We start from the raw sequence: 24,912 nt of genomic DNA, 5'->3' as shown, positions 1-24,912 counted from the left end.
GTAGAGAGGCTTTTGAAAGCAATGCCTAAGAGTTTTGAGGTACTCAGTAGGGTACTCAGCCTCAGAAAGAGCTTCAGCAAATCCATGTAATCAGCAGAGGGAGAGGGACTTCTTTAAGAGGAAGTTCAGAGCAGGGGTCTCTGTGCTCACTGGAGAACCCTCTCTCTTTACTATTGAATATTCCCCTCTATCATGCAGTTCCATCTACAGGTACTAAAACAGCCTGACATTTTAGGCACTGATTTTAAATTGCTGACTCAACCACTTGTGTAGAGGTGGTGGAGGGAGAAAACTCCACGCCCACAGCCGGTGACACCAGAAATTTCTGTGCCATATCCTGTTCACATTTTCTTGAAATCAACAGGATTAACAGCAAAAGGGGTTTTTCCCATCTGAGGACTTTTTTGACTTTATTTCAGGAAAAGTTGGTAAGAACACGGTTGAGTGCCTAGGAAGACTGTGCTGTGTTCTTCTTAGGAAACATTATGAGGAGGTGGTAGGAAAACCCTGGACTTTTTTTTCCCCTCTTCTCTCTTTTCCTTGCCTCAGCCAGCATCCAATTCTACAATGTGCAACATGGGTTGTAGAAGGAGCAAGTACACAGCAAATCTTGTTGACTTTACAACATATTGAGCTGTATTTGTTCATTCTGTTCCCTGGATTCACCTGCTTTGAGCTTCTCTTGTCCAAAAAAGAGAGAGGAATGGCTCTACAAGAGACTTTGAGATACCAACCTGGTTATCCTGGCATGCTGCTGGAGGTTCAAGGGAACTCTCCTGTAAACATTCTCTTTGGGCAAGGAATTAGCTCTTCATGGCTGTTTGTAAAATGCCTAGCACAGGTTGGCTGCTGAGATATAAAAAAGCATGGCAGAAGTTGCAGAGCTTACAGTATAAATATAGAGAGAGGAGACAGTACAGCAGAATAATGCCGCTCAACAGTCTTTCTAGAAGTACCCCCAAAGTGTGGTCTGCTGAGAAATACAAAGCCCCAGTGGTACAAAATGTTCTGTGTGGGTGATAAACCATCCCCATGTGGCACTCTACTGTCATCAGAAGAGTTCTGCAGAAATAGCCTCTAGTTTCCACATAAGACAACTTTGAGTCACCTCCTGAGATTCTCAGTAGCATAATCATGTCTGAGCAAGAATGACTGTTCTAGCTTATTTTTTTCTTTTGCTTATATGTACTTTGAGTCACTACAGAAGACATCAATTATATATGAAGCTCTTAGGTTTCCCTAAACAGAAGCTTAGTGACTATGAGTTATTAATATGTAATCTCTTTAAAATCATGTTCAAAGCGTTTCTGCTTTTCCTTAGAAGTTCATAGAAGATCCTCCTCATTTGTTGGTCCTTATGGTGCTGTATAACCCAGAAAAACAGTTGAGGCAGACAATGTGATATTTTGTTCTGGTGCCTTCTGGTAATGCTCAGAAACATGGAAAACATCATGATTATAAAAAAATGTTGATAAGATGTGGGCTTGTGGAGACTTAAGTAGAGACTGGATGTAATAGCAAAAATGATTCTAAGCAGGTCAAGTTTCTTCAGTTCCTTTAAACAGAATATGTGAAGCTGATAAAATCTATACACTTCCCATTCCTAGACTTTGTATTTAACACTACCACAGCTATCGGCTATGAGGGCAAGCACTATTTTGGGTAGTTCTCAGGAGACAGCCATAAGCAACAGCTGTGGCACCCCAGGAGGGTCCTATCTGTGTGAGGTCCTGTTAGAAGTCATGCACTTTGCTTGCAGTGTGACTCAATGTGATGGCCTCTCTTTTTTCTTGCAATTAAAGTTGGTGGGTCACTGAGTGGCAGAGAACCATGGAAGAACAGGTTGGGTGCTGGGCAGCACGAGGTGAAAACTAAAGCAAGCCTAGTGCAGAAGGGTGTCACTCTAGAGGGAGATCAGCTCTCCATATGAAATTGCAAAGATTGTTAAACAAGGATTACTCCAGGAATGTTGTGGGTATTTTTAAACAACAGCAAAATATTATATTCATCATGTTTTGCAAAAACAAAACCCACCAAAATTTTGTGGGTTTTTTTTTTTGTTGTTGTTGTTGTCGATTTGGGGTTTTTTTTGTGATAAATATTTGATATTTTTTAAAAGAAAGGTAGTATAAAACCTAAATTTTTGTTTTTAATGTTCTGAAATTCAACTGTTTCTCAGTTGTCTTTGGGAACAAGGGATCAGGGTGAAGGTAAACAAAAAATGAATTAAACATTGCTATGTTCTGTTCATATTTTTGAACATTACAAAACTGGGGGAGGTGTAATGTGGTAGAGAATTTTAGTAACTGAATGTAGCTGATGACTGCTTTCCTGCTGTAGTCACTCCTCAAAATGAAAATTTGCTATGTTATATTATTTGAGTAACCTGGTCTAGTGGAAGGTGTCCCTGCCTATGGCAAAGGGGTTGGAACTGGATGAACTTTAAGGTCCCTTCCAACCTAAACCGTTTTGTGATTCTATGATATAACTGCTTCTTTGAAAATACCACCAGGCAACACCCAGGTATTTTTGAGTTTAGTGTTGCCTTTGTAGCAGCTGTTGATTTAAGAATAGAGTGGTGTTATAAAATGTAAAATATTATGTTGGTGACAAACCTGAGGAGATAGACATGAGGTTTTTCTATGACTTGTTACGTTGGCAAAAAAGTATGATAAACAGATTCAGTAATGATGACAAACTCATTCTCTGTTTTCTTTCCCCCCTTTGATTACTTTCCAACATGCACAAAAGAACTCTTTCTCCATCATCCGTGTTTTCATAAGTCTTCTGAGCTTCACGGAAGCTTTTTTGGCTCTTGCAGTTAGTGTTTTCTTTAGGCATAAAGTGGTATTTGGGCAACTTGGGTAACAGGGAGAATATCCGTGCTTTTGAGATGGCAAATGGCAACAGTAACTAAGGGAATCTGCAAAAAGATACCTTAACAGCAAGTCAGTAAATTTAGCTTTTCTACCATTTACCTGTCAGTTATTGAAGGACCAAGTTTGGACCATGCACAGCGTAGGTAAATCTGCTTTAGCAGCTACAGATATCCCACAGTGCGGTCTACTAGTGTGTCATTGAGCTTTCCAAGGTAAGATCCTGACAGGCGCCTGTGATTTGAGAACACCACGTGAAATAAATGTTTTCCTTCTTATGGTGCATGGCAGAAAATGAGAAAGACAGTGTTTGGGGGGATATTTTTTTTTTTTTTTTTTATAAGACTGGAGAGAAGGGCTAAGTGGGTAGCAAAAGTAAGCTTGCATGTCGCAAAGAGTGACACTAGGAACCACAGCTTAGAAGGAGAGACTGCTGTTCCTCCAGGTAAGTGCTTCACTCCATAGGAGACATAAACAGAGTTTCTGTAAGAATTATTACCAATAAACATGGGTATCTTTGTTGTCACATTAAAAAAAGTCTTCTCAATGCTACCAGTGACAAGATATATCTGAAAGTGCAAAAAAAGAATACTAAAGGAATAAGAAATGCTCAAAGTTTAACTTCTACTACAATAGAAAAGATAAATGACAACAGTTGTTGTCAACTGGCAATAAGGTTAGCTCTGAGCAGAAGATGCATTATAAAGTAATTCTTCTTTGAACTGTTAGAGCAACAAAAATGATTGTGACATCTCAAAGACTTTGAAGCATTTATTACATAGTTTCAAAGCTCTAACTTTCTTCCTTTTCGTTTTCAGATCTTTGAAATTATAATATTCTGCATTCTTCTCTATTTTTACAAAAGAAAAGCTGTGAAACACATCGTGGTTTTGTTAATGATGGTAGCACTGCTGGGTAAGAACGTATTATTCATTTTAGTGTTGCTGTCTGTTACTTGATAATTGCTTGTCACTCAATCTCTCAAGCTAATTTAGAGTAGGGCTACTTCAAAGCAGTGTGCTGAAGGAGAATCATTGAAATATTTCACATGATTCCTACTGTGGTCTCTTTTTGAAGAGAAAAGCTGATTTATGAAACAGTTTCTACGCTTATTGCTGGGACTATTTCTTTTTACGGATTTTTTGAAATTAATATGCTGTGTGCAATGGTATTCTGAAGCTTTTTTTTGAATAACACTTTAGCATTAGGTCTTGGGAATGCAGACTGTTTTAAACTTTGTTTTGGAGAGCAGACTAGCTGTGAAAAATAGTTCATTAAAACAGTACAGCTCAAGACCTTGTAAGCAGTCTGTAAACAAACGCAGTGATATGCTGTGTCTGTACAGGAACTTTTCTTTGAATTATCTATGCCTGTTTGCATACAAAATTGTAGCATACCAGGTTGGAAGGGCTCTAAGGATCATCTGGTCCAACCTTTCTTGGCAAAAGCACAGTCTAGACAAGATGGCCCAGCACTCAGTGTCCAACTTCAGGGAATCCACTAATTTCCTGGGGAAATTATTCCAGTGTCCGATTTCTTTCACTGTGAAAAATTTTCCTCTTGTGTCCAATCAGAATCCCCCTAGCAGTAACTTGTACCCATTACCCCTCATTTTTTCCATGTGACTCCTTGTAAAAAGGGAGTCTCCATCTTCTATGTAGCCACCCTTTAAATACTGGAACATGATAAGGTCTCCCCTGAGCTTTCTTTTCTCTAGGCTGAACAAACTCAGTTCTGTCAGCCTTTCCTCATACAGCAGCCTTCCCAGTCTTTTGACCATCTTTGCGGCCCTTCTCTGGACCCTCTCCTGCCTGTCCGCATCTTTTTTGTATAGTGGGGACCAAAACTGAGCACAGTATTCCTGGGGTGGCTCAGCAAGCACTGAGAAGAGTGAAGTGATGACTTCCTTATCTCTGCAGGTGATGCCCTTGTTAATGCAATCCAGCATCCTGTTGGCTTTCTTTGCCACAGCAGCATACTGTTTGTTCATACTGAGCTTGTTCACTGGGAACCCCAGGTCCCATAGCTGCCTCCCAGTTGGGCAGATCCCAGCCTGTGCTGCACTCTGGGATTATACTGGCACTCTAAGGTGCAGCACTTCACATTTGTCATTGTTGAATTTACCTAGATGAAAAGCTCAGACTTTCAGATCAACTTTTGGGGACAGTCTTCCCATTTAAGTTTCCCAGTGCTGGGAAGATTAGGATTTGTAGTTCTGAAGAAGCCTTGAAGGCTTTGCATGTTCCTTGCATGAGTCGGAGATGGAGGAACCCCACAAGTTGAACTGTTTGACAGCTCTTCATTTGGAGGAGCGAAGTGTGAGTACTGCCATCCCCACGCTTCTAGTACAAGAACCTAGGAGGTTTGGCAGAGCTCACCTGAGCTGCTCTGCAGCTTTCAAACCTGCCATGAGAAGCATGAAGCACTGTGCACTCCTGAGCGATGTGCGGGTCCAGCCTCCTTGTCACATAGCTGGAAGCCTGAAGATCCCCAGATGGGCTTTTGCACTTGACTGCTGCAGTTCTGGGCAGATCCACCATGATAGCTGCCCTAAACAAGGTCAACACATGGCTCTGGGAGACCTGGGCCATTGGACTGTGTAGCGCTGTGTGCTTATTTTGCCATGGAGCCTGCCAGTTCCCTGATTCCACCAGTGCCAAAGGGGCACATGGAGCTGCCAATCAGCAGCAGACACTAACTGCAGTTTGGTGGTCAGGCTGCAATCAACCAAAAATAGAGTTTCAGCTGGTGGCTGCTGAGGTTTTGGTGAGCATATGCAGCTTGAGAAAAAATGTGTCATTATTTCAGCTCTATTAGAAAAGACACAAACAAACAAATCCTGGTTCATGGGAACTTTTGAAATACTGACATTTTGCTTGAGCAGGAAACCCAGAACTGTGGCTGGCTGTGATTCCTGCAGCTGTCCTGGTGCCTGGCATTGCCCACAAAACTACACTTAGAGCCTTTTGCTGGGTCTCTGACCTTTCAGCTGAGCAGAGAGATGGGGGTGCTGAGGAAGGGCCCAGCAGCTTTGCTCCAAGCTGTCTGATTCGTGCACTGCCCTTAAAGGGCCCTGGCTGCAGGAGGAGTACATGAGGCTTGTGGTCTTCGTGGCAGCTTGTTGAAGGTTATTTCTGCCTTTTCTCATATCTGCACAGATACATTTCTGGTGGAGGGTTCGTACAGGTGTGAATTAAATGTAGAAAGGTTTCTTTAAAGAGAGGGCAGCCTTTGTGTTTTACTGGGTACGGGAGATGCTTTCATTATGAAGAAAATATAGGGGTGACTGTAAAATCTGCAAATGTTTTGCTTAGTGCAACTCTGCAAGTTCATTTGGTGGGAATTATCTTACCTCATGTATATACTGGGAGTTATCATAAGTTTGGGGGGAAATATTTCAGATTACAGTGGGATTTCTGAGTTTCCTGCCCTAACAGCTGGAAAGTGACATCATTTGTCACACTAGCCTTAGGGGGGTGTCATTCTATCAGAGATAGGAAAACCATTTCCTAGGCTTTGAAACTTATTCCAGGGCTACTTTAACTAAAAAGATCATTGAACTTGTCAAAAAAACCCCACCCAATTAACCAAAAAACAAAACAAAATGACAAAAAAAAAAAAAAAAAAAAAGAATTATGCTTTCTCTTCTGGTTTGTTAAAATCCTAAGGGATGGAAAATGCCCTTTCATCAGAAATATTTTTTAACAGTCTTTACCCTTAGTTGAACAATTCAAACTACTAATTTTTGCCTCTAAATGTTCTTTTAGAGTAATAACTCCACCCTGTTAGAGATTTCATTTTTAATGTAGGTTGCTTGCTGTGGCTTGAGTGTATTTTTTGGCTTTTTATCATACCATTAGCACCATGGCAGACCAGCATTTGACCTCCTCTGCTCAGTTTTACTGCTTTGTTTGTTAAATCCCTCCACCTATTTCCATTACAGAGCAAGAAGTGAAGTACTTGGTAGAAAGGTTGTCAGGAAAACAGTGAATTTCATGATGGTGAACAGGATCATCACAAGATATATACAACTCTTAAACTCCCCCTGAACTTTTGGACTTGCTGTAAGAAAAATGCTTGCAGTCAAAACCACAGACCTGAATTCATTCTTCTTCCCCCACCTTTTCTCCCAACCCTTTGCCTGAACTTTTTGCACAGTGCAGCTATCGTTGCCAATCTGCATTTTGCTGTTATGGGAGGATGAATCAGACCACTGAAATCCAAAACTCCTCAGCTCTGGAAGAGGGTGGAACTGGATCCCAGCTGAGGAACAGTGCTCCTGACAATTAATTACCTTTCTTCAAAAGTCATCTCTGCACCCTGACTCTTCTTATCGTTTCTAGTCTCCTCTGAATTTGTTACATTTTATTTGCAGTAATCACAGCCTACTTGGGTTAGCTTCAGCAAGCCAAGAGCACACTCCAAAAGGAAATTTGAAGTAACTCTTAGCTGGTCTGTCAGACCCTTTTCTAAAAGATGTGGATTGCAAGACTTCTCTGAACTGGCGACATGTATTAAAGCCATTGCCTGCTGTCTGAAATTTGTCTGTGGTAATGCAATGACAGTGACCAAATGGATTGAAAACACACCACTGAAATACTGTATTCTGTGGGCTAGATCCAGTAAATGGTCATAAGAGCCTGGACCGTGAAATAAAATTCAGACCCCTGTGTTGGTTGTCTGCTCTCCATCCATAAGGTGCTTTGGGATGTGATCCCAGAAGTCAGCTTTGGCCAGCTTTGTCTAGCTCCTCTCTCAGTAGAGAAATGCTGAGGGTGAGGAGTTATTTTAGGCTGCTATTAGGAGGTGTCCCAGCTGCTTTGAACAGATAACAAGGTCCTCTCAGACCTCTCCTGAATAATACAACATGGATTCCAAGTTAGCTCAATAAAGTATGTCTGGAAGATCTGGAAGCTGTTGCACCACCTCTGACTGGTGTTCCAGTGTTTAGGGCATATGCCCAGCTCAAGGAAATGGATCCAGTTCTTTCCTCATCCTGAACTCAGTCTCTCTCACACACAGACACACGAGTCTCACGTTGAAAGATTTATCTGACTCTAAACTCAGCTACCCTGCTGAAAATGGTGAAACTGAGTAGATGCAGGGTTGCAGACCCAGTGCTACAGGAACTTAAAAGCAAAACACAAAGTATGCATGGAGCTAAGGCCACTGAGTTGAGGCAGTAGTTTAGCGAGCATTTATAAAATCACACACTTAGTTTTAGGTGCCCAGCCCCTATCTCAGTCATTTTAGGTTATCAGCCTGTGGGTCTGACCCGGCACTTTCTCCTCCCTCACTGATGCTTCAAGGTCACTGCTGTGAATCCTGCCCTGCTAACCTCTCCTATTCCCTTTCAGCATCACTGACTGTTGTTGCTGTAAAGGCTGTGGCCAGCATGATAACACTGTCTGTGAAGGGGAAAATGCAGTTAACTTATCCTGTTTTCTATATCATGATTGTTTTGATGACAAGCTCTTGTGCTTTCCAAGTCAAGTAAGTGAGAGTCTACTTACCTCCACACCTTTGTACACATTTTATCCATCAGTTTTACCAGGTTTGGTTCTGATACCAACTCCAGATACAAGTTGCACTTAGAGGCAACAAAATCCTGACAGAGCCTTGTGAGACAGATGAATTGCCTCTGGCTGATTGTATTGTTTATTTAGGCTTTATTTTTCAGTTTATAATTGATTCATAGATGCCACATTCTCTCATCACCTTATACATGTCCTTCCCAAGTTTACTTCTAGTTTTGGGACACTGAACTTGAAATCATTAAATATATGTTAATGTAAACTGGGGGGTAGGGGGGAGGTGTGACTTTTACTTCATTGCTGAATAAGCTAATGGCCATGTTTACCCTTATTATACATTTCTTTTCCCCAGCTGGTGTCATAGACTGCAGAAGAGAGTTTATCCCAGCTTTCTCCTGCCTCTGTTAAATCATAGAATCATAGAATAGTTAGGGCTGGAAAGGACCTTAAGATCATCTAGTTCCAACACCCCTGCCATGGGCAGGAACACCTCACACTAAACCATGTCACCCAAGGCTTCGTCCAACCTGACTTTGAACACTGCCAGGGATGGAGCATTCACAACCTCCCTGGGCAACCCATTCTAGTGCCTCACCACCCTCTCAGTAAAGAATTTCTTCCTTATACCCAATCTAAACTTCCCCTGTTTAAGTTTGAACCCGTTACCCCTTGTCCTGTCACTAAAGTCCCTGATGAAGAGTCTCTCCCCAGCATCCTTGTAGGCCCCCTTCAGATACTGGAAGGCTGCTATGAGGTCTCCACACAGCCTTCTCTTCTCCAGGCTGAACAGCCCCAACTTTCTCAGCCTGTCTTCATACGGGAGGTGCTCCAGTCCCCTGATCATCCTCGTGGCCCTCCTCTGGACTTGTTCCAACAGTTCCATGTCCTTTTCATGTTGAGGACACCAGAACTGCACACAATACTCCAAGTGAGGCCTCATGAGAGCAGAGGGGCAGAATCACCTCCTTCGACCTGCTGGTCACGCTCCTTTTGATGCAGCCCAGGATACAGTTGGCTTTCTGGGCTGCGAGCGCACACTGAAGCTGGCTCATGTTCATTTTTTCATCAACCAACACCCCCAAGTCCTTCTTCTCAGGGCTGCTCGGAATCTCTTCTCTGCCCAACCTGTAGCTGTGCCTGGGATTGCTCCGACCCAGGTGCAGGACCTTGCACTTGGCATGGTTAAACTTCATAAGGTTGGCATCAGCCCACCTCACAAGCGTGTCGAGGTCCCTCTGGATGGCATCCCTTCCCTCCGGCGTATCAACCGAACCACACAGCTTGGTGTCATCGGCAAACTTGCTGAGGGCGCACTCAATCCCACTCTCCATGTCACCGACAAAGATGTTGAACAAGACAAATCCCAACACCGATCCCTGAGGGACACCACTCGTTACCGGTCTCCAGCCGGACATCGAGCCATTGACCACAACTCTTTGGGTGCAGCCATCCAGCCAGTTCTTTATCCACCGAGTGGTCCACCCATCAAATTGATGTCTCTCCAATTTAGAGACCAGGATGTCGTGTGGGACAGTGTCGAACGCTTTGCACAAGTCCAGGTAGATGACATCAAGTGCTCTGCCCCTGTCCATCAGTTTCATAGCCCCATCATAGAAGGCCACCAAATTGGTCAGGCAGGATTTCCCCTTAGTGAAGCCATGCTGGCTGTCACCAACCACCTCCTTGTTTTTTCATGTGCCTTAGCATGCCTTCCAGGAGAATCTGCTTCAAGATTTTGCCAGGCACAGAGGTGAGACTGACTGGTCTGTAATTCCCCGGGTCATCCATTTTCCCCTTTTTCAAAATGGGGGTTATATTTCCCTTTTTCCAGTCATCAGGAACTTCACCTGACTGCCATGAGTTTTCAAATATGATGGCCAGTGGCATAGCAACTTCATTCACCAGCTCCTTCAGGACCCATGGATGGATTTCATCAGGTCCCATGGACTTGTGTGCGTTCAGGTTATGAAGATGGTCTCGAACCAGATCCTCTCCTACAGTGGGCCTAGGGTCTTCATTCTCACAGTCCTGCGTTCACCTTCCAAGACCTGGGTGGTGCAGTCAGAGCCTTTGCCAGTGAAGACTGAGGCAAAGAAGTCATTAAGAACCTCAGCCTTCTCCAAATCCTGGGTAGCCAGTTCTCCTGATAGCTTCCGGAGGGGGCCTACGTTGCCCCTAGTCTGTCTTTTATTCGCTATGTGCCTATAGAATTCCTTCCTGTTATCCTTAACATCCCTAGCCAAGTTCAATTCTAACTGGGCCTTAGCCTTCCTCACTTGGTCCCTAGCTTCCCGGACAACAGCCCTGTATTCTTCCCAGGCCACCTGTCCTTGCTTCCACCTTCTATAAGCCTCTTTTTTCCTTTGAATTTTCCTCAGCAGCTCCTTATCCATCCAAGGAGGTCTCCTGGCCCTCTTGCTGCACTTCCTTCTAGTTGGGATGCAACACTCCTGAGCTTGGAGCAGGTGATCCTTGAATAACAACCAAGAGTCTTGGGCCCCCCTGCCCTCTAGGGCTCTATCCCATGGAACCTTACTAAGCAGGCTCCTGAAGAGGCCAAAGTCTGCTCTCTTGAAGTCCAGGGCAGTGAGCTTGCTGCATGCTCTTCTCACTGTCCTGAGGATCTCGAATTCGACCATCTCATGGTCACTGCCTCCAAGGCTGCCCTGGAGCATCACATTTCCAACCAGCCCTTCCCTGTTGGAGAGCACGAGGTCAAGCATGGCACCTCTCCTTGTCGGCTCCTCTATTACTTGCAGAAGGAAGTTGTCTTCCACACAATCGAGGAACCTCCTGGATTGCTTGTGCCGGGCCGTACCTTCACTCCAACAGATGTCAGGGTGGTTGAAGTCCCCCATGAGAACAAGGGCCTGTGAGCATGAGGCTTTTCCTATCTGTCTTTATGTTGCGTTTTGGTACCCTGTATGCCTGTACTTTTTAGGAAATAGTTAATTTTTGTTGTGCAGGGGACATCCAAGTTTTCCCCTCTGGCCTCTGAAGTGATTGCTTTTTGCTGCCTTTGCAGATTGCTGGGGGTGGCAACTTGGTAAAATATGGCTTGCAGCTGAACAGAGTCTGTTCTCTTTATGCCTGTCCCTCTGCTTCAGGTGCTGATAGCATCATTCAGTAATCTCATCTAGATTGCTCCAGTGTGAGTCTGAGTGTTTACTTGCATGATTATTTTCCGGTAGAAGAGCCAACCCAGCTTTCTCGTGGCAGAACATACCATTCCCATGTGGAATCAGAAAGTCCATGCATTATTGTTCAGTGACTGTCTGTGGCTGACTCAGGATCTCCCCTGTAACAGATTATAGAGTGATTTGCATCCAGCTTGTCTTTGCTGGGAGAACAGCTCAGGGCATTTAAAATAGGAAATAAAAGCTTGGTAAATAGGAAGCTGCTGAATTAACCTCTCTCTCTTGCCAGTTTTTTGGGGGCTTTGTTTTTTGGTTTGTTTTGTTTTTTATTTTATTTTATTTTATTTTGCGCAGCCAGAATTAAAGTAGAAATTAAATGTGCCCATTTCATTCCCTGCAATCAGTGTTTCTTTCTCTCTTTCTCTTGGACACATTTTCTCACAGAGACAGTGCTGTCAGTCTACATTTTTCATTTTATTTGTTTCCTCTCTTATTTTATTTGACTGCTGTGTGTTAGCTCAGAACAGCCTGTGCTGCAACATCATCCTGGATTCAATGCTAGGCTTTGGTATCACTGTTTTAGTCCCAATGACCGAGTTTGTTGCAAATGGGAGAAAATAATGAGGTGTTTTCAATGACTTCAAAATCCTGACTATCCTGTGGATATGTAGGATTTCTTTATTTTTAAAGCACCATGGAGACTGTTCGACAGTTGCTAAAATAACTATGCAATTACTTTAATGGCTAAAACAGATCCAAGCTTGGATTTTTACTGGGGACGTATATTGTACCAGTGAAACGTTTAAGTGCGGTTCTTTTTATAGGTTTTGAATACACTCTGCAGCCTCCTGATTTTTCTCTTTTGGTCTGAAATGCACTATTCACTTAAGAGTATCTGCCAGTGCACCCAAGAGCTCACAGTCATGATTCATCACCCTATGGGTAAATGTTGATAGCTGTGGTCTCCACACAAGTGGGTTAATTGCTTTGCCTTTTTAATCCACCGGAGCTGACTGTGCAGGCTGCTCCCTGGCCAGTGTATGCATGTATGCAGTGTAGGCTCCTGTGGTCCTGCACACTGTTACGTGGGATTCTGGTGGGGGTTTGTGTTGCCTTTCTGAGAAGCACACCAGAGTTCCCAACCCAAGGAACAAGGAGCCACCTTCCTGGACTTTCCCATCAGGACAGAGTGTCTGGGGTACGATTGCAGGGATACACATACAAATAGGCATTTTAGTCAAGTTGGATTAAGCAGTAGAAGCGCTGTGGACTTCAGCAAAGTGAAAGAGTTCCTACAAGAACTTGTGTGTTCATGTCCGTGCTGGAAATATATCCTTACACAGCTTGCTTAAATTAGAGCAACTTGTCCCTGGCTGCTCACAGGCAGCACTGCTTCCAAGAACTGGTGCAGACCATAACCAGTAAATACCCTAACATTCCTCCCTTATCTGTGGCAGACAAAATTTTTCCAACAGTGCTTCAAAGGACTGTCCAATGATAGCCTATGCCAGAAGAATCCACGCCAGCCTTCTTGCTTTTGCCTATTTGTTTGTACTCTGCAGAGTCAAAACCAGAAGGTAAATTCAAGACACATATGCATCTGTCTGGGGCTACTTGCTATTGTGGTAAGAAATGGTCACACTTTTTGTTAAACTGACATAAAGTGGCTTAACCTGACTTAAAGTGCAACGAATCTCCTGTAGGTATGAGGTACAGTAACACTTGTCTTCCAGGTTCTTGAATCAAGCAATGCATCTGTATGAAGTGACAGCAGTTATGCCCATTAATTTTGTGTTCTTCACCACCAGTGCCATCATCTCAGGTTTGTTTCTGGCCTTTTGCCTCTCCAGAATGATTTTCTAAGCAGCAGATTTTTAAGAGTTACTGCCTGTGAAGAGGAACACAAACCAGTCATATTTGACTTCACAAAAAGAAGTTTTTCCTATGTGCAGGTGTTTAAGTTCTGAAAAATCAGTAAGTTTACAACTTTTGAAGCAAAATAAAAACAATCAAATTCTAGCATTTCCAGAATTGGTATGTGTGGTTTACTGTGCCTTGCTGGCTTACTAGAAGTACCTGCATTTACCCCAGCCTCATCTTGTCATCCAGTAAATGCATTCACCATGTGCACACCAGCCTCTCTGCATTGGAACTGGTAGAGTAATTTTGACAGCCTGGCAAGCTACTCAAATGACAACCAGCTGTGTTTCATAGTAGTTAGTGTATATTCCATTTCAGAAGGTGGAATTCTAGGTTAAGTGAAGGAAATAAAATTACCCCAAAGACTTTTTGAGCATTTAACATTTTATTCTGGGTGAGAACTTTGAACTCAGCATTGTTAAAGAGGGGCTGCAAATCTTGGAAATGGTGCGCAGCGTAAGAACACGAGCAAGGAGGAGGACCAAGATGCTGTATCAGCAGTGAGCCAAAATGATCATGTTGTTAGAACATTTATGACTCATTTTAACACACACTTGGGGCTTTCCTGTCATTGCTGTGCAGGAGTTTCTCATGCAGAGCTGCCATTAATGAGAAGGAGAGTTAGCTTCACGCAGATTGCCTCAGCACCTGTGTTAGAAGAGACCTACACTTTGTGACTGAGACATGTGCCAAAAAGGGGTTGAGTTCTTGTGACCATATGGGGAATCTGGCCTTGTGCCTCCTTAAAAGATCAAGTACCTATTCAGGAATGGCTTAATAGCTTTGTGACTGGATACACATGCACTTGCACCAGGTTAGTTAAACCAGTGTTAAACCGGGGCTTAGAAGAACAACCTTTGCCGAATCTTACTGGGGTGATTGTAGAAGGTACCTCTCTCATGACACCCCATCCCCAGTTACAGCCTTTGAAGATACAGTCACGCTTCAGCTGTGCTGGTTCACACTTTGGTGTTTCTAAGCAGAAATATGCTCATCAGTGTTTTAAAGCTAATATACTTGGCTGTGAACTGGGGCAGCTGAGATCCAGATACACATCTGGTTCTGTCACCTCCACTGCAGAGGTGCTAATTCCTGGAAGAGAGGTGACCAGAAAGACCTAGTGTTCCCTTCAGCCAGAAAGACTTGGCAAATTTGTCTGCTGGAGCCCTTAACTTGGTGTAAACTTCAGGGACACAGCTAGTTACCGAAAACCTGTTCCTAATTGAAGTTCAGATGTCCACATGGTATGTTGGAGTGGCTTAACTAAATCCACGAAGACCCTGTTAGCTATATTGGTATGACTCTGCTTGGGAATAAGACCTTGAGTTTGACCTGCATAAAAACTGTTGCTGACAATGCAAAAAATTACCTGCATCTGTGCAGTTACTAACACAGCAGATGCTTCAACCTGATAGATTTAATCTTCTTCAGTCCCATGCAGTATCCTGACAAAGCCTAGTTAATGGAATACGGGAACAAAAAGTGAGCCGATCACAATGTGCATTAATACCTTATTTGGGATTTTTTTTGCTCCATTTGAGCATGACAATGCTCCTGACCCTCCCAGCTGTAATTCATATCGCTTGGAAGCCAGTCAAAATCTGCAATTCTTGTTTCTGTCACATTCCAGGGGTCATATTTTATCGGGAATTCCAAAGTGTAGCTTTTCTGAGCCTGTTCATGTTTCTGTTCGGGTAAGTGTATTGGCCTGAAATCTGCACTAATGTTTGTACTGAAACAGTATTGCCTTGTGGAATCCCTTCTTTTCTCAGTAAGAAGAAACCTGTCTTGTTATTAAAGTATTACGGAATAGCCATTATAGTAGGATAAAAAAACATTAAAGGAAAGATTGATGTCTGTGCTTTGGGAGTTTGGAGGCCTGGTTTTGAATTCAAATATGTAAAAATGTGAGACACTTATGAACTACTAATCTCATGATGGAATGAAAAATCAGCAGCATGTGTTCCTCCAGCAGGAAGTAAAAATCACTGTTCTTCACCGAAGATCGTGTTATAGGGAGTGCTTTTACAACTGAGAGAAATCTCCTCCGATGTTACCTTCCATTTGTGTGCCCAGCTGGTCTTTGCTGCCACTAGGCATGGGCGATTATATGAGCTGCTTGCCTATGAGGCTGTACTATAAGCTCTCTCCCCCCATCTTCCTGTGCAGAGAAAGACACAGAATGCCTGCAGAAAAGTTCAAAGCATACTAAAAATCTGTTAACAATAAATGTTTGAAGAAGGACCTAGGTGTTGTGAGAGCAGAAACCTTCTGCTGGCTACCAGCACCACAACAACCGTCCCTGGTGGGACAAGTAACAGTTAAGTGCTTGACAGTGGTGTGAGATGGTTAAAAGCATCTCCCAGAACTGATGGAGGTGTCTTCTTGCCACAGTGATGTCAAATAAATGGCACCGACAGCTACAGACATCTTTGTCCTCTGCAACTGGACTGGAGTAGGTGCACACAACTGCTATAGTGTCTGACTGCAGGAAAAGTGACTGAAAAATGGAGAGGAGCAAATTCAACCCATGTATTTGGCAGGCAGGAATTAGTGGTTGCGTGTCCAGCACAGAGCGGATAGAAGATTTATCCAAGCATAGCAGTTTTTCACTGCTTCTGGCTTATAGCTTGCCCCTGAGACACACAGTTAAGTGAGAAAAACAACAGAGATGTTGATTGTCTGTAGCTAGACTGAGTTGTTAATGAAATTGCAAATGCTAGAATGGTAGATTAGATGCTCTGTGAAGATTTGCTCAGGGATTCAAATATTGTGGTCTCACACAGGCATTTGGTTAGGTATATATTGCTGAAAATGTGATTTTGCTTGCGGAACCTTTGGAACTGATAATAAAGCTTCAGGAGACACAAACTAGACTGAGAGAGAGCCCAAGATGAGTATACAGAGCTGCCAGGAAGAAAAGTCTCTTTATAAACTGGGCAGGTTGGGTTTGGGAAGTCCTTGAAAGAAATACGGAAAGAAATTGTCATCTCATATGCAGTGAACTGTTTCTAATGACACTGTGCCACTATTATTTTGCAGGTGTCTCCTGTCTTTCCTCGGTGTATTTGTAATTGCAAGAAATAAAAAAGAGGAGCATTTACAAGTTCCTTTTATTGACTGTGGACATATTCCTGGTAAGTAGGGGTTTTTTTCTGTCTCTGTTAAAAGTGAGATATCAGATAATGGATGACTTAGGAGAGTTGAGTCACAAATGTGCTCTAGTCATATTGAATAAATATACTGTTCTCTTAATTTCTATTCCTGTTCCCAACAGATTTTTCAAAGAATTTTCCAGAGTTTTTCCAAGCTATTGTTACAACTGGTCAAATGAAAACAGTGATTTCTGGAGCAAAGAATGTTTAAATGATGGATTGGTGGGGGATTTGTTTGCTTGAAATTCTTCACAGAGTTGTTGTTTTCCCCTTCCCTCCCCCTGTTTCCTTAGGACAAAATTTGACAGGCAAAATACAACCAGATTCTCACAGTTCATACTATGGCACTTTGAATAATGAAGACAACCTGGTGAAAAGTCAAGGCTGAAAGAAGAAAGCGCAGTTAATAGGAGAAATGCCACTGGAACAAGGATCCGCAGCACCTTTTTGTTGGATATATTCAAGTGTGTGTTGAACTCCTATATGTCAGTGAGTCATGGAATCTCACTGAATGTATCCCGTGCCTGTCCCAAATGTGTTCTGAAGATAAAGGAAGCCTTAAGAAAAACTAAATAACAATTAATGAAACAGAACATTCTTCTAGTATCAATGCCTCTTGAGGATATTTTTAGAGTCTTAATTGTCTTGAAATGCAAAGAGGCACAGAACAGGTTTATAAAAGTTCCCTTTTGAAACCTCACAGATCTTTGTAGATGCTTAAAGTCAAAGGTAGGAAATGAGATGAAATTTCGTAAGTGACCTGAAATTATTCTGCTATACCTTTAATACCTTTAAAAATCTGATCCTTCCTGTTCAGGAGTCAAAGATGTGGACACACACATGGACACAAATATGTACATGCAGAGTATTTTATTTCACGTGTAGAGGAAAAATCCTGACTATCTTCTGCCATCAGACTGATTCTCTAATCTTCCAAGGAAATAGACACTTGCGTGAGGTAGGGGAAAGAAGAGAGCAGTTGCCATAAACATAGGCACATGCACACACTTGAGGTGCTCAGTCAAGGCAGAGCTAGGGAACCATACTTGACATTTTACATCCTCCCAGAAGAGTCCTGTGCTGGGCTGGGCTATACTATCTGCTGGTAGCTTAGCCTAAGCTTTAGTTTCTGTTTTCAGTAAAACAAGGTTGTAGTGAAGAAAGGGCAAAGTTTTCCAGTGCGAATGGGATAGCCAGGTTCCTTCGCTTGATGCGTCCTGGGAAAATATTCCTAAAAAAGAAAAGTAGGGCAATTCCTAAACCACTGGTAATGCTGCATGATGAAAGGCTGTAAAAACCGGGATCACAAAGAGTCACAGTAACAGTACAGTTTTTCCTCATTAAATGGTAATGTCTCTGAACACTAATCTGAAAAGCCAGCAGTGGTGGGAACCATGTCAATATTGTTCTGTATTTGGGTTTGCGGTGTCTCCATGCCCCTCATTCCCAGCCTCCTGGCAAGAAAGCTGCTTCTGGACATTCATCATGAGTCCACTTACCCCCCCGCCTGGTAGCACTGCTCTACCATAGCTGGCACAGTGTGGGTCTGACACCTCCTCTGCAGAAACAAGTGAAAGAGCTCTTGAAAAGCATTCGCTTCTTGGACAAGGTATTTAGTTTAGGTTTGAGTTAATCAGCAGTAATGGATAGGGGCCATAGGCTGTATTTCATTTCAGTGGGATATGAGGCAATGAGGTCTCCTTTTTTTCCCCAAATCATTATTTCAGTTAAAAAACACATACAGCTGAAGATCCATACGACAGTTTCACTTCAAACCCTACAAAGCACACACTGTGCTGCAGTTTTTCCTATATGGCAATGTCCCGGGAGCCAGGGAGCAGGGGGGCTTGTGAAGCTGTTTTCCAACATGGATCTTTTCCAGCTGGCACTGGACAAGACTCTGTGTCTGCACCTTACTTGTACCAGCTGCCTGGCTGTGGCCTTCCTTTCCCCTCTTACAGCTTGAGTTCAAGTTTCAAAAGCTTAAAGTAAAAAAAGCACATTCTTTTCATATGCTCTCTCCAAGGAACAGGGGCATGCCTCTATCTTTCTTTTGCAAGTCGAATTTAAGCCGCTCTCTAAGTCTCAAGTGAGAGTGTGTGCTAAAGATGGAAATAGGAGGCCTACAGCTTTTTGTTCTGTGACCTGGGAAAATAATGGGTGAAAGGATTTGGGTTTGTTCCTTTTTTAAAAAAATTACTGGCCTTGGGCATCTTTCTGAAATCTGTTTCCATGACTCAGGAGGTTTGGAGGAGGTAATAAGGGTTACCAGGTGTGGGATTTTCTCTTTAAAGCAAGAAATCAAATGTAAAAACCTGTGGCAAAAGTTATTACTTATTTTAAACTACTGTTTTTCTCTGGAACAAAAGGGATTTTTTCTTCCTATGGAATTGCACAAAAATTTTAAGGGTTAAAATGTTTTCTTTAAACTTGAATGCAATTAAAATGAATTTATGGTGCAAAACACTGGTAGGAATTACGTGCAATTAAAAGTTGTGATTTGACACGATTTTTGAGATGTGAGCACGTTCCAGCTAATTAATGTATTCCAAAATCAGAAAAACTCATTGATGAGAATTCATTACTGTCTGCCAAGAAAAGAACATGATTTGTTTCAAGAATCAGTTTCTAATCAATGTAATTTTCAGATTTGTGTGATATTTAAGTTGCAAACACCACAGACAAATGCCTGCTAAAAGAAAAGCCTTTTCACTGGAATACAAAAGAGTCTCTGGAGCCCTTCTCTTTAATAACGAGTTATTTTCTTGCAATGTTTTTCCTGACATCAAAAATGTGGGCCAGATATAAACTGCAAAACTTGCACCTGCAGACTGAACTTGAACAGATCCTCCATGGGATGTGAGGAAATCAAACTACGGAAGGCGTGGTGGGCAGGCAGTGGCTCATGTGGTCCCCCAGGCTCCAGCTTGGGATTCTGACAGACCAGAACCAGCAGGACTCATTTAGTGCTTGTTCCACTGCTGGTCACGCTGCAGTAAGAGATGAAGTATTAACTGGCTATGGGCCTGGAAATGGGAGCTCTGGAGTAGAGAGAGACCATTTAATTTTTGGCATAAAAAATCAGGATGCTGAAACCAAATGGTTTCAGCTGGCAAAAAATAAATGCATTTTGGGCTTGTATTTCTGCCCATGTTAGAGACCTGGCATTCACTTGGCAGGCTTATTGCCTGCTTCTCACGACAGCCCAGCTTTTGGTGACTTCATGTTTTGTGTATAAGGGCACTGGTCACCCGGAAGCAGAGGAGACAGGTTGGACATTGAGCTTCTGTGCTTTGAAGCTGTATTCTCCTGAACCTGGTAAGTTGCTTGAATGGTTGAGTGCTGATAAAAGTCTCATCCTCTTTTTCCCGTTCATGAGGTCCTGCATGGACTGTGGCTCTCTGTGACTCACTTCAGCTGCCTCAGATAGCACTGGAGCACAGATGATTAGACTGAACTTTCTTATAGTTTGCTCCTTTGTTACTTTTCTCTGAGGCTTGGCCTTTTTCTCTTTTAAATTTGTTTTTCGTTCCTTCTGGAGAAATCAGCTGGACTATGCTAGCAGCTACCCAAAGCTCACAGAGACAAATTACCGCAATTATTATTGGAGGGCCAAGCTGGAAGATTTACAACCTGAGACCACTGCAAGCAAAAGACAGAGAAATGTTTAGTGCTTTGGATTCTCAGGACTTTGAGAAACCCTTTGTAATGTTTATGGATTCTAGGTTAGAATTAGGGACATCAGTGAATAAATAGTGATTCCATATATTCATAGAATCATAGAATGATTAGAGTTGGAAGCAATCTCGATGATCATCTGGTTCCAACCCCCCTGCCATGGGTGTCACTACACCTTCCACTAGACCAGGTTTCTCAAAGTCCCATATATTTTTGTGTGTGGTTTTAGTTTGTCAGGGAATTTTGTTGTTTTGTTGCTTTTTTCTTACTGATTTGCAAGTGAAGGATGACTATTCTCTTCCTAGGGAAGAAGAGAGGAAACAAGGCATTCCTTTGGCAGATGGGAGATGTTTCAACCTTTTGAAGTTGGTAGATGTGTAGAAGCACCTTCCAAGTACTCTGGCTGAAGTAACCATTGAGTTACAACATACAAGGAAGCAGCACTGGCATATGCATCACTACATATAAACCATGAAAAGTCATTTCCCTTTAGAAAGGATCCTGTGCTTTTGTCATGTGTTAAATCTCTTCAGCGCACCTGTAGCTGATCTGGCCCCTTAGGCTGCACATAAACTTATTTTTTAAACATTCTACACAGGACACCTTGAGCATCCTGTCAGTGCCTCTATGGCATCAAGGCTCTTGTCAGGTCCTCCCTGTGTCCTCAGGGTCCTGAGACTGTGTGATGGGTACACACCACAGGCTTAACCCTTATAAAAAGGTACAGTGCTGCCAAGACATTCCCATGATATGGAAAGCATTTATAGAGTATTGCCCTACAAGGAAGTTTTGCAAACCTACAGTCTTAGATTATGTTCTCTTCACTTTGGGGTTCCCACCAGAGCAAGGAGGGGCAGTTTTAGGTACCCACAGATGTAGAATTATTGGCATCTTAGGAACTTCCAGGCACAGCAGATCAGATCCTAAATAGTTGGGTGGCTGCTGAGTAAGTTTCTTATTTAATCTAAATCCCAGTTTCACAGTTAGGCCCCTAAATTTTGTCCAAGTCTTTGAGGAAGAAAGTGTATAGTGTAAATAGTGTAACTCTTCAGTAGCACTTTAATTGTTCATGGACTCAGGCATTGGTGCCAGGGGAATTTCTTCCAGTTCACAAGGTAACGATGAGGGGAATGGTGTTTGGCAGCAGAATCACAAAGATATCGTGGTGGCAGGCGAGTTCTGCATGAACACAGAGGAATGACTCCAGGGGACCACTACCATATGGTGGTCTCTTGGACTCCTTGTTCACAGTGTCAACGGGGCATTTGTTGACAGTTTTCAAGGTAGAGCTACTGTAGAGGAATGATTAAACAGGTGATTCCAGCACTGACTGTTTTACATGAAGTCAATGTATCACTGTAGCCCATGGCACTAATAACTTAAGCATGAAAAGTGGCCTGTGGCCATCGATGAAGGAGCCAATTTCTGTACTCTGCTAGATCACACTGGGAAAAATAGAAATGATTGATTTAAGCCTCCAGCACAAACGCACACTTGCCAGCTCTCCAGTTAGAGATTTCCACTCTTGAAATAGGCATTGCCTTGCCTAGATGAAATCTCTGGAGTCTACTGCCAGGTCTTTTGCCAGAATCATTAAACTGGTTGAAAGAACAGCACTGTCATTTGTCTTCTGTTTGATAGCTGGTGGGCATTAATCCAGAGCAGCATGAACACAAGATCAGGACTTTTCTCTCCATTTAAAAAAAAAAGAATGTTGACTGTTTTTCTCAAGTTTCAATAGCATGTGCACGAGGCCAGAGCTTTATGCTGTCTAATGCTCTATAATGCTCTTAGCCAAGGGTAAGAGCAAAAGCTTGAATGGCACAGAGGCTTCTAAATAGACAGTTCTTACCTGTCACTGAACGTTACTGCTGGTAACACATCATTTGTCAGTAGAGTACAACAACAAAGTACTGGAGATTCTATTCAGTTTTCCAAGAACAGCTGTTCTGTGTTTTACAAGGGAAAGGAGCTGAGGAATATGATTTACCATTACTAAGCATCACAGTTATTCATGTATTTGTTTTTCCCAGACAGTATTTAACAGTTAACTAACAGGCCCATCCTGACAATACTGACTAGTTGCTGGGTGCGTGGATGTGCTGCAGGATTTGATGCAGCAATGTGGATAACAGCAGGTTGCTGTTATGAGAAGGCAGCTCTACGTCATCTGGCCTGGCCTCCTGTACAGCTCCAGTCAGGCAACCTCCTCCAAATGCTTCTGTGTGAACCCTTTGGCCCATCTACAGAAGAAGGGACCCCGTCCTCTCCTGCTAGTCAAAGTAGAGGATCCACCAATGCCATCAGTAATTTGTACTAGCAATGAGTCATTATTTGCTTTTGAACTGCCTTATGTCTATTTTAACTTGTTTGGATTTAACTTGCAGCTATTCGTTTTTTGCCAGTGATTTAAAGCACTTGGTAAGTCCCTCTAGTAAAATACAGTAAGATGACTTGGGCTTTTCCCTAAGCCAAACAGACGGACCTTTTCAGTCTCTCACCATCAGACACTTTAATCAGCCCTTATTTTCTGTGGTTGTTTTCTGCTCTCTCTTCATTTTTATGTTGTCTGCAATTGGTCAAACACAAAGTAAAACTCAGATCCTTGCAGCACTGAAGAAGTAGCACAGAACCAGAACAGACCCAACACGCTGTGACTGGATGCCTGGCTTCCCCCTCCCCATAGCTGCAGCCCTGACACCTCTCCCAGGAGGTGCCTACACTTTCTGTTCTGGCACTGTAATTTAACAGTGGCTGTTTTGCATGCCCAGAGATGCAACAACCTTGATTATTTTCCGTGTTCTGACTCATTGCTGAGTGCAGTGGCAGTCCAAAGAGTAGGACCTCTACTCAGGATAGCCCAGAAAGTAGGACCTCTATCCTGCTCAGAGGTCCCTGGGAGGCTCAGCACAGCAGGAGACCCCAAATCCCTCTGTCCCAAGGACTGGCACAGACATGGTGGCACCTGGTAGTGGTATTAACCAAAAGCTGCCCTTTCTCCGGTGCCTGAGAGACTTGAGAGCTCAGCCTGGATTTGAGAGAAGGGTGATTCATTCAGGGACAGTTTAAAGTGCAGTAAATAAATGGGCACTGGGAGGTGTACCTGGATGTGGAGAGACCCTGCCCAGGTCAGTTGGTCTCTCCGCAAGGATGGTGATGGTGCACCAGAGAGAAAAGATGCTGATATTTATCATATAAAACAGAAAGGCTTCTATGCCCTCTGCCCTTGCTGCTCCCAACCTCATGGCAAGGATGTGCTTTGTAAGCAGCAGTTTGGGCATCTCACATCCAAGAGGATGCAAGCACTTGGTATTGCTAAATGGGGCACCCAAACCTCAAAGAGCAGCAGATGTGTGTGCAGCTCTGGCCTCTTTGGCTCACTTAAGTGATCAGCCTGGGCTGTAGATGTCCCCAGTCTGAGATGCCCAAGGTTCACCTAGGGTCCTGCTTCTTCTCCCTGCATAAAGAATGAGTCTCTCCCACCCCTTTGGGGGAGCTAAGTTTTAAAATACATTTGTGCTGGAGAGAGCACTATGGTGCATTTACAGTCCAAGGTCCAGTGTTATACCACAGAGCAGGCACAGCTATTTTGCTGGTATCCTTGCATTGTGAATCATTTGAATTTGGTGCTTTGAGGTGTTTGGGGTGGTTTTTCTTCATAATTTCAAATGAACAGATCAGTAATGTCACCTCGATTAGCCTGAGGCAATTGGTGGAGGAACTCTTCTTTAAAAAGAATAAAAAAAGCTGCTTTTCCTGGTGAAGTCTTTGCAAATAAAAGGTTGTGCTGGAGCTGGAGCACTTTGAATGTGATTGCAGTGACTCACATTTTTAATGGCTTTTTTTTTTTATCTCAGAAATGGCTTTTTTCCAAGCAAAGTCCTACAAGGCCTCATATAATAAACAAGGGTTACTGGTCTTTTCCACACATAACATGAAAAATATCCTTGAGTGGAGCGAACTGCGGCCCATCTGCTGTAGCTTGGCCTGGTGCGCGGCGCAGCTCCCTGGCCATTACGCATGGCCCTTGGTAAAGCAAACCACCTGCTTCCTGCACGAGGTCCCGCCTCGAGACTCCCCAGCGCTTCTCTGAGGAGGAAATCCATCCAACCCACTGACGGAGTATGACAACCTTGGCATTCCCTTTTGCTGCATTTGTTCTGATGCCATTTGTTGTTCACTCAAGTGCTCCGTGGACTTTCGTCTTCTTTTCCATCCAGACTAGAAAAAGGCAGGCTGTGCCAGAGATAAATAGACTCGTACTTTCCTGTTTATTGCACTCCCTTGCTCTTCAGCTGCAGTCAGCAAAGTCTTCATTTGGGATGCCTCTTTTCTCCTACATTAAAGAGAAAAGAAAATCAGTGCTTTTGTTTTGCTAAGAAATAAACAGTTTTTACCACCTTTTTCTCTGAAGAAGTCACACTATATTGTTAAACCAACTGATCATAAATAACCATCAGTGGCACTCTGAAGTAAACACCTCATATGAAAAATTTCAGGTCAGATGGTATAAATTTGGCAGAATTTTAGGATCAGCTCAAAATGGGATCTCACAGAAGAGAACGAAGCAGTGCTGACAGCTGTGTTTGAGACCAGGATATCTGTCTTCTTG

The 24,912-nt window shown here is 43.0% G+C and overlaps 1 protein-coding gene across 1 annotated transcript in view; it reads left to right on the top strand.

Moving 5' to 3' along the window:
* The window catches only part of NIPAL2 (NIPA like domain containing 2), a gene marked incomplete at both ends in the record, with an annotated part of 48,682 nt that extends 31,672 nt beyond the window's left edge, over window positions 1-17,010 (top strand). Inside the window, 6 exons of the mRNA XM_080609723.1 lie at window positions 3,695-3,791; window positions 8,234-8,369; window positions 13,281-13,369; window positions 15,098-15,161; window positions 16,510-16,604; window positions 16,916-17,010. Coding sequence (XP_080465849.1) covers window positions 3,695-3,791; window positions 8,234-8,369; window positions 13,281-13,369; window positions 15,098-15,161; window positions 16,510-16,604; window positions 16,916-17,010 — 576 coding nt within the window. The remainder of the gene's footprint in view (window positions 1-3,694; window positions 3,792-8,233; window positions 8,370-13,280; window positions 13,370-15,097; window positions 15,162-16,509; window positions 16,605-16,915) is intronic.
* Between the last annotated feature and the right edge of the window lie 7,902 nt (window positions 17,011-24,912).

The sequence above is a fragment of the Psittacula echo genome (genome assembly GCF_963264785.1).
Source record: "Psittacula echo genome assembly, chromosome: 2".
Lineage (NCBI taxonomy): Eukaryota > Metazoa > Chordata > Aves > Psittaciformes > Psittacidae > Psittacula > Psittacula echo.
Note: the sequence above shows the minus strand (reverse complement) of the source record. Positions and strands in the feature narration are given on the sequence as shown.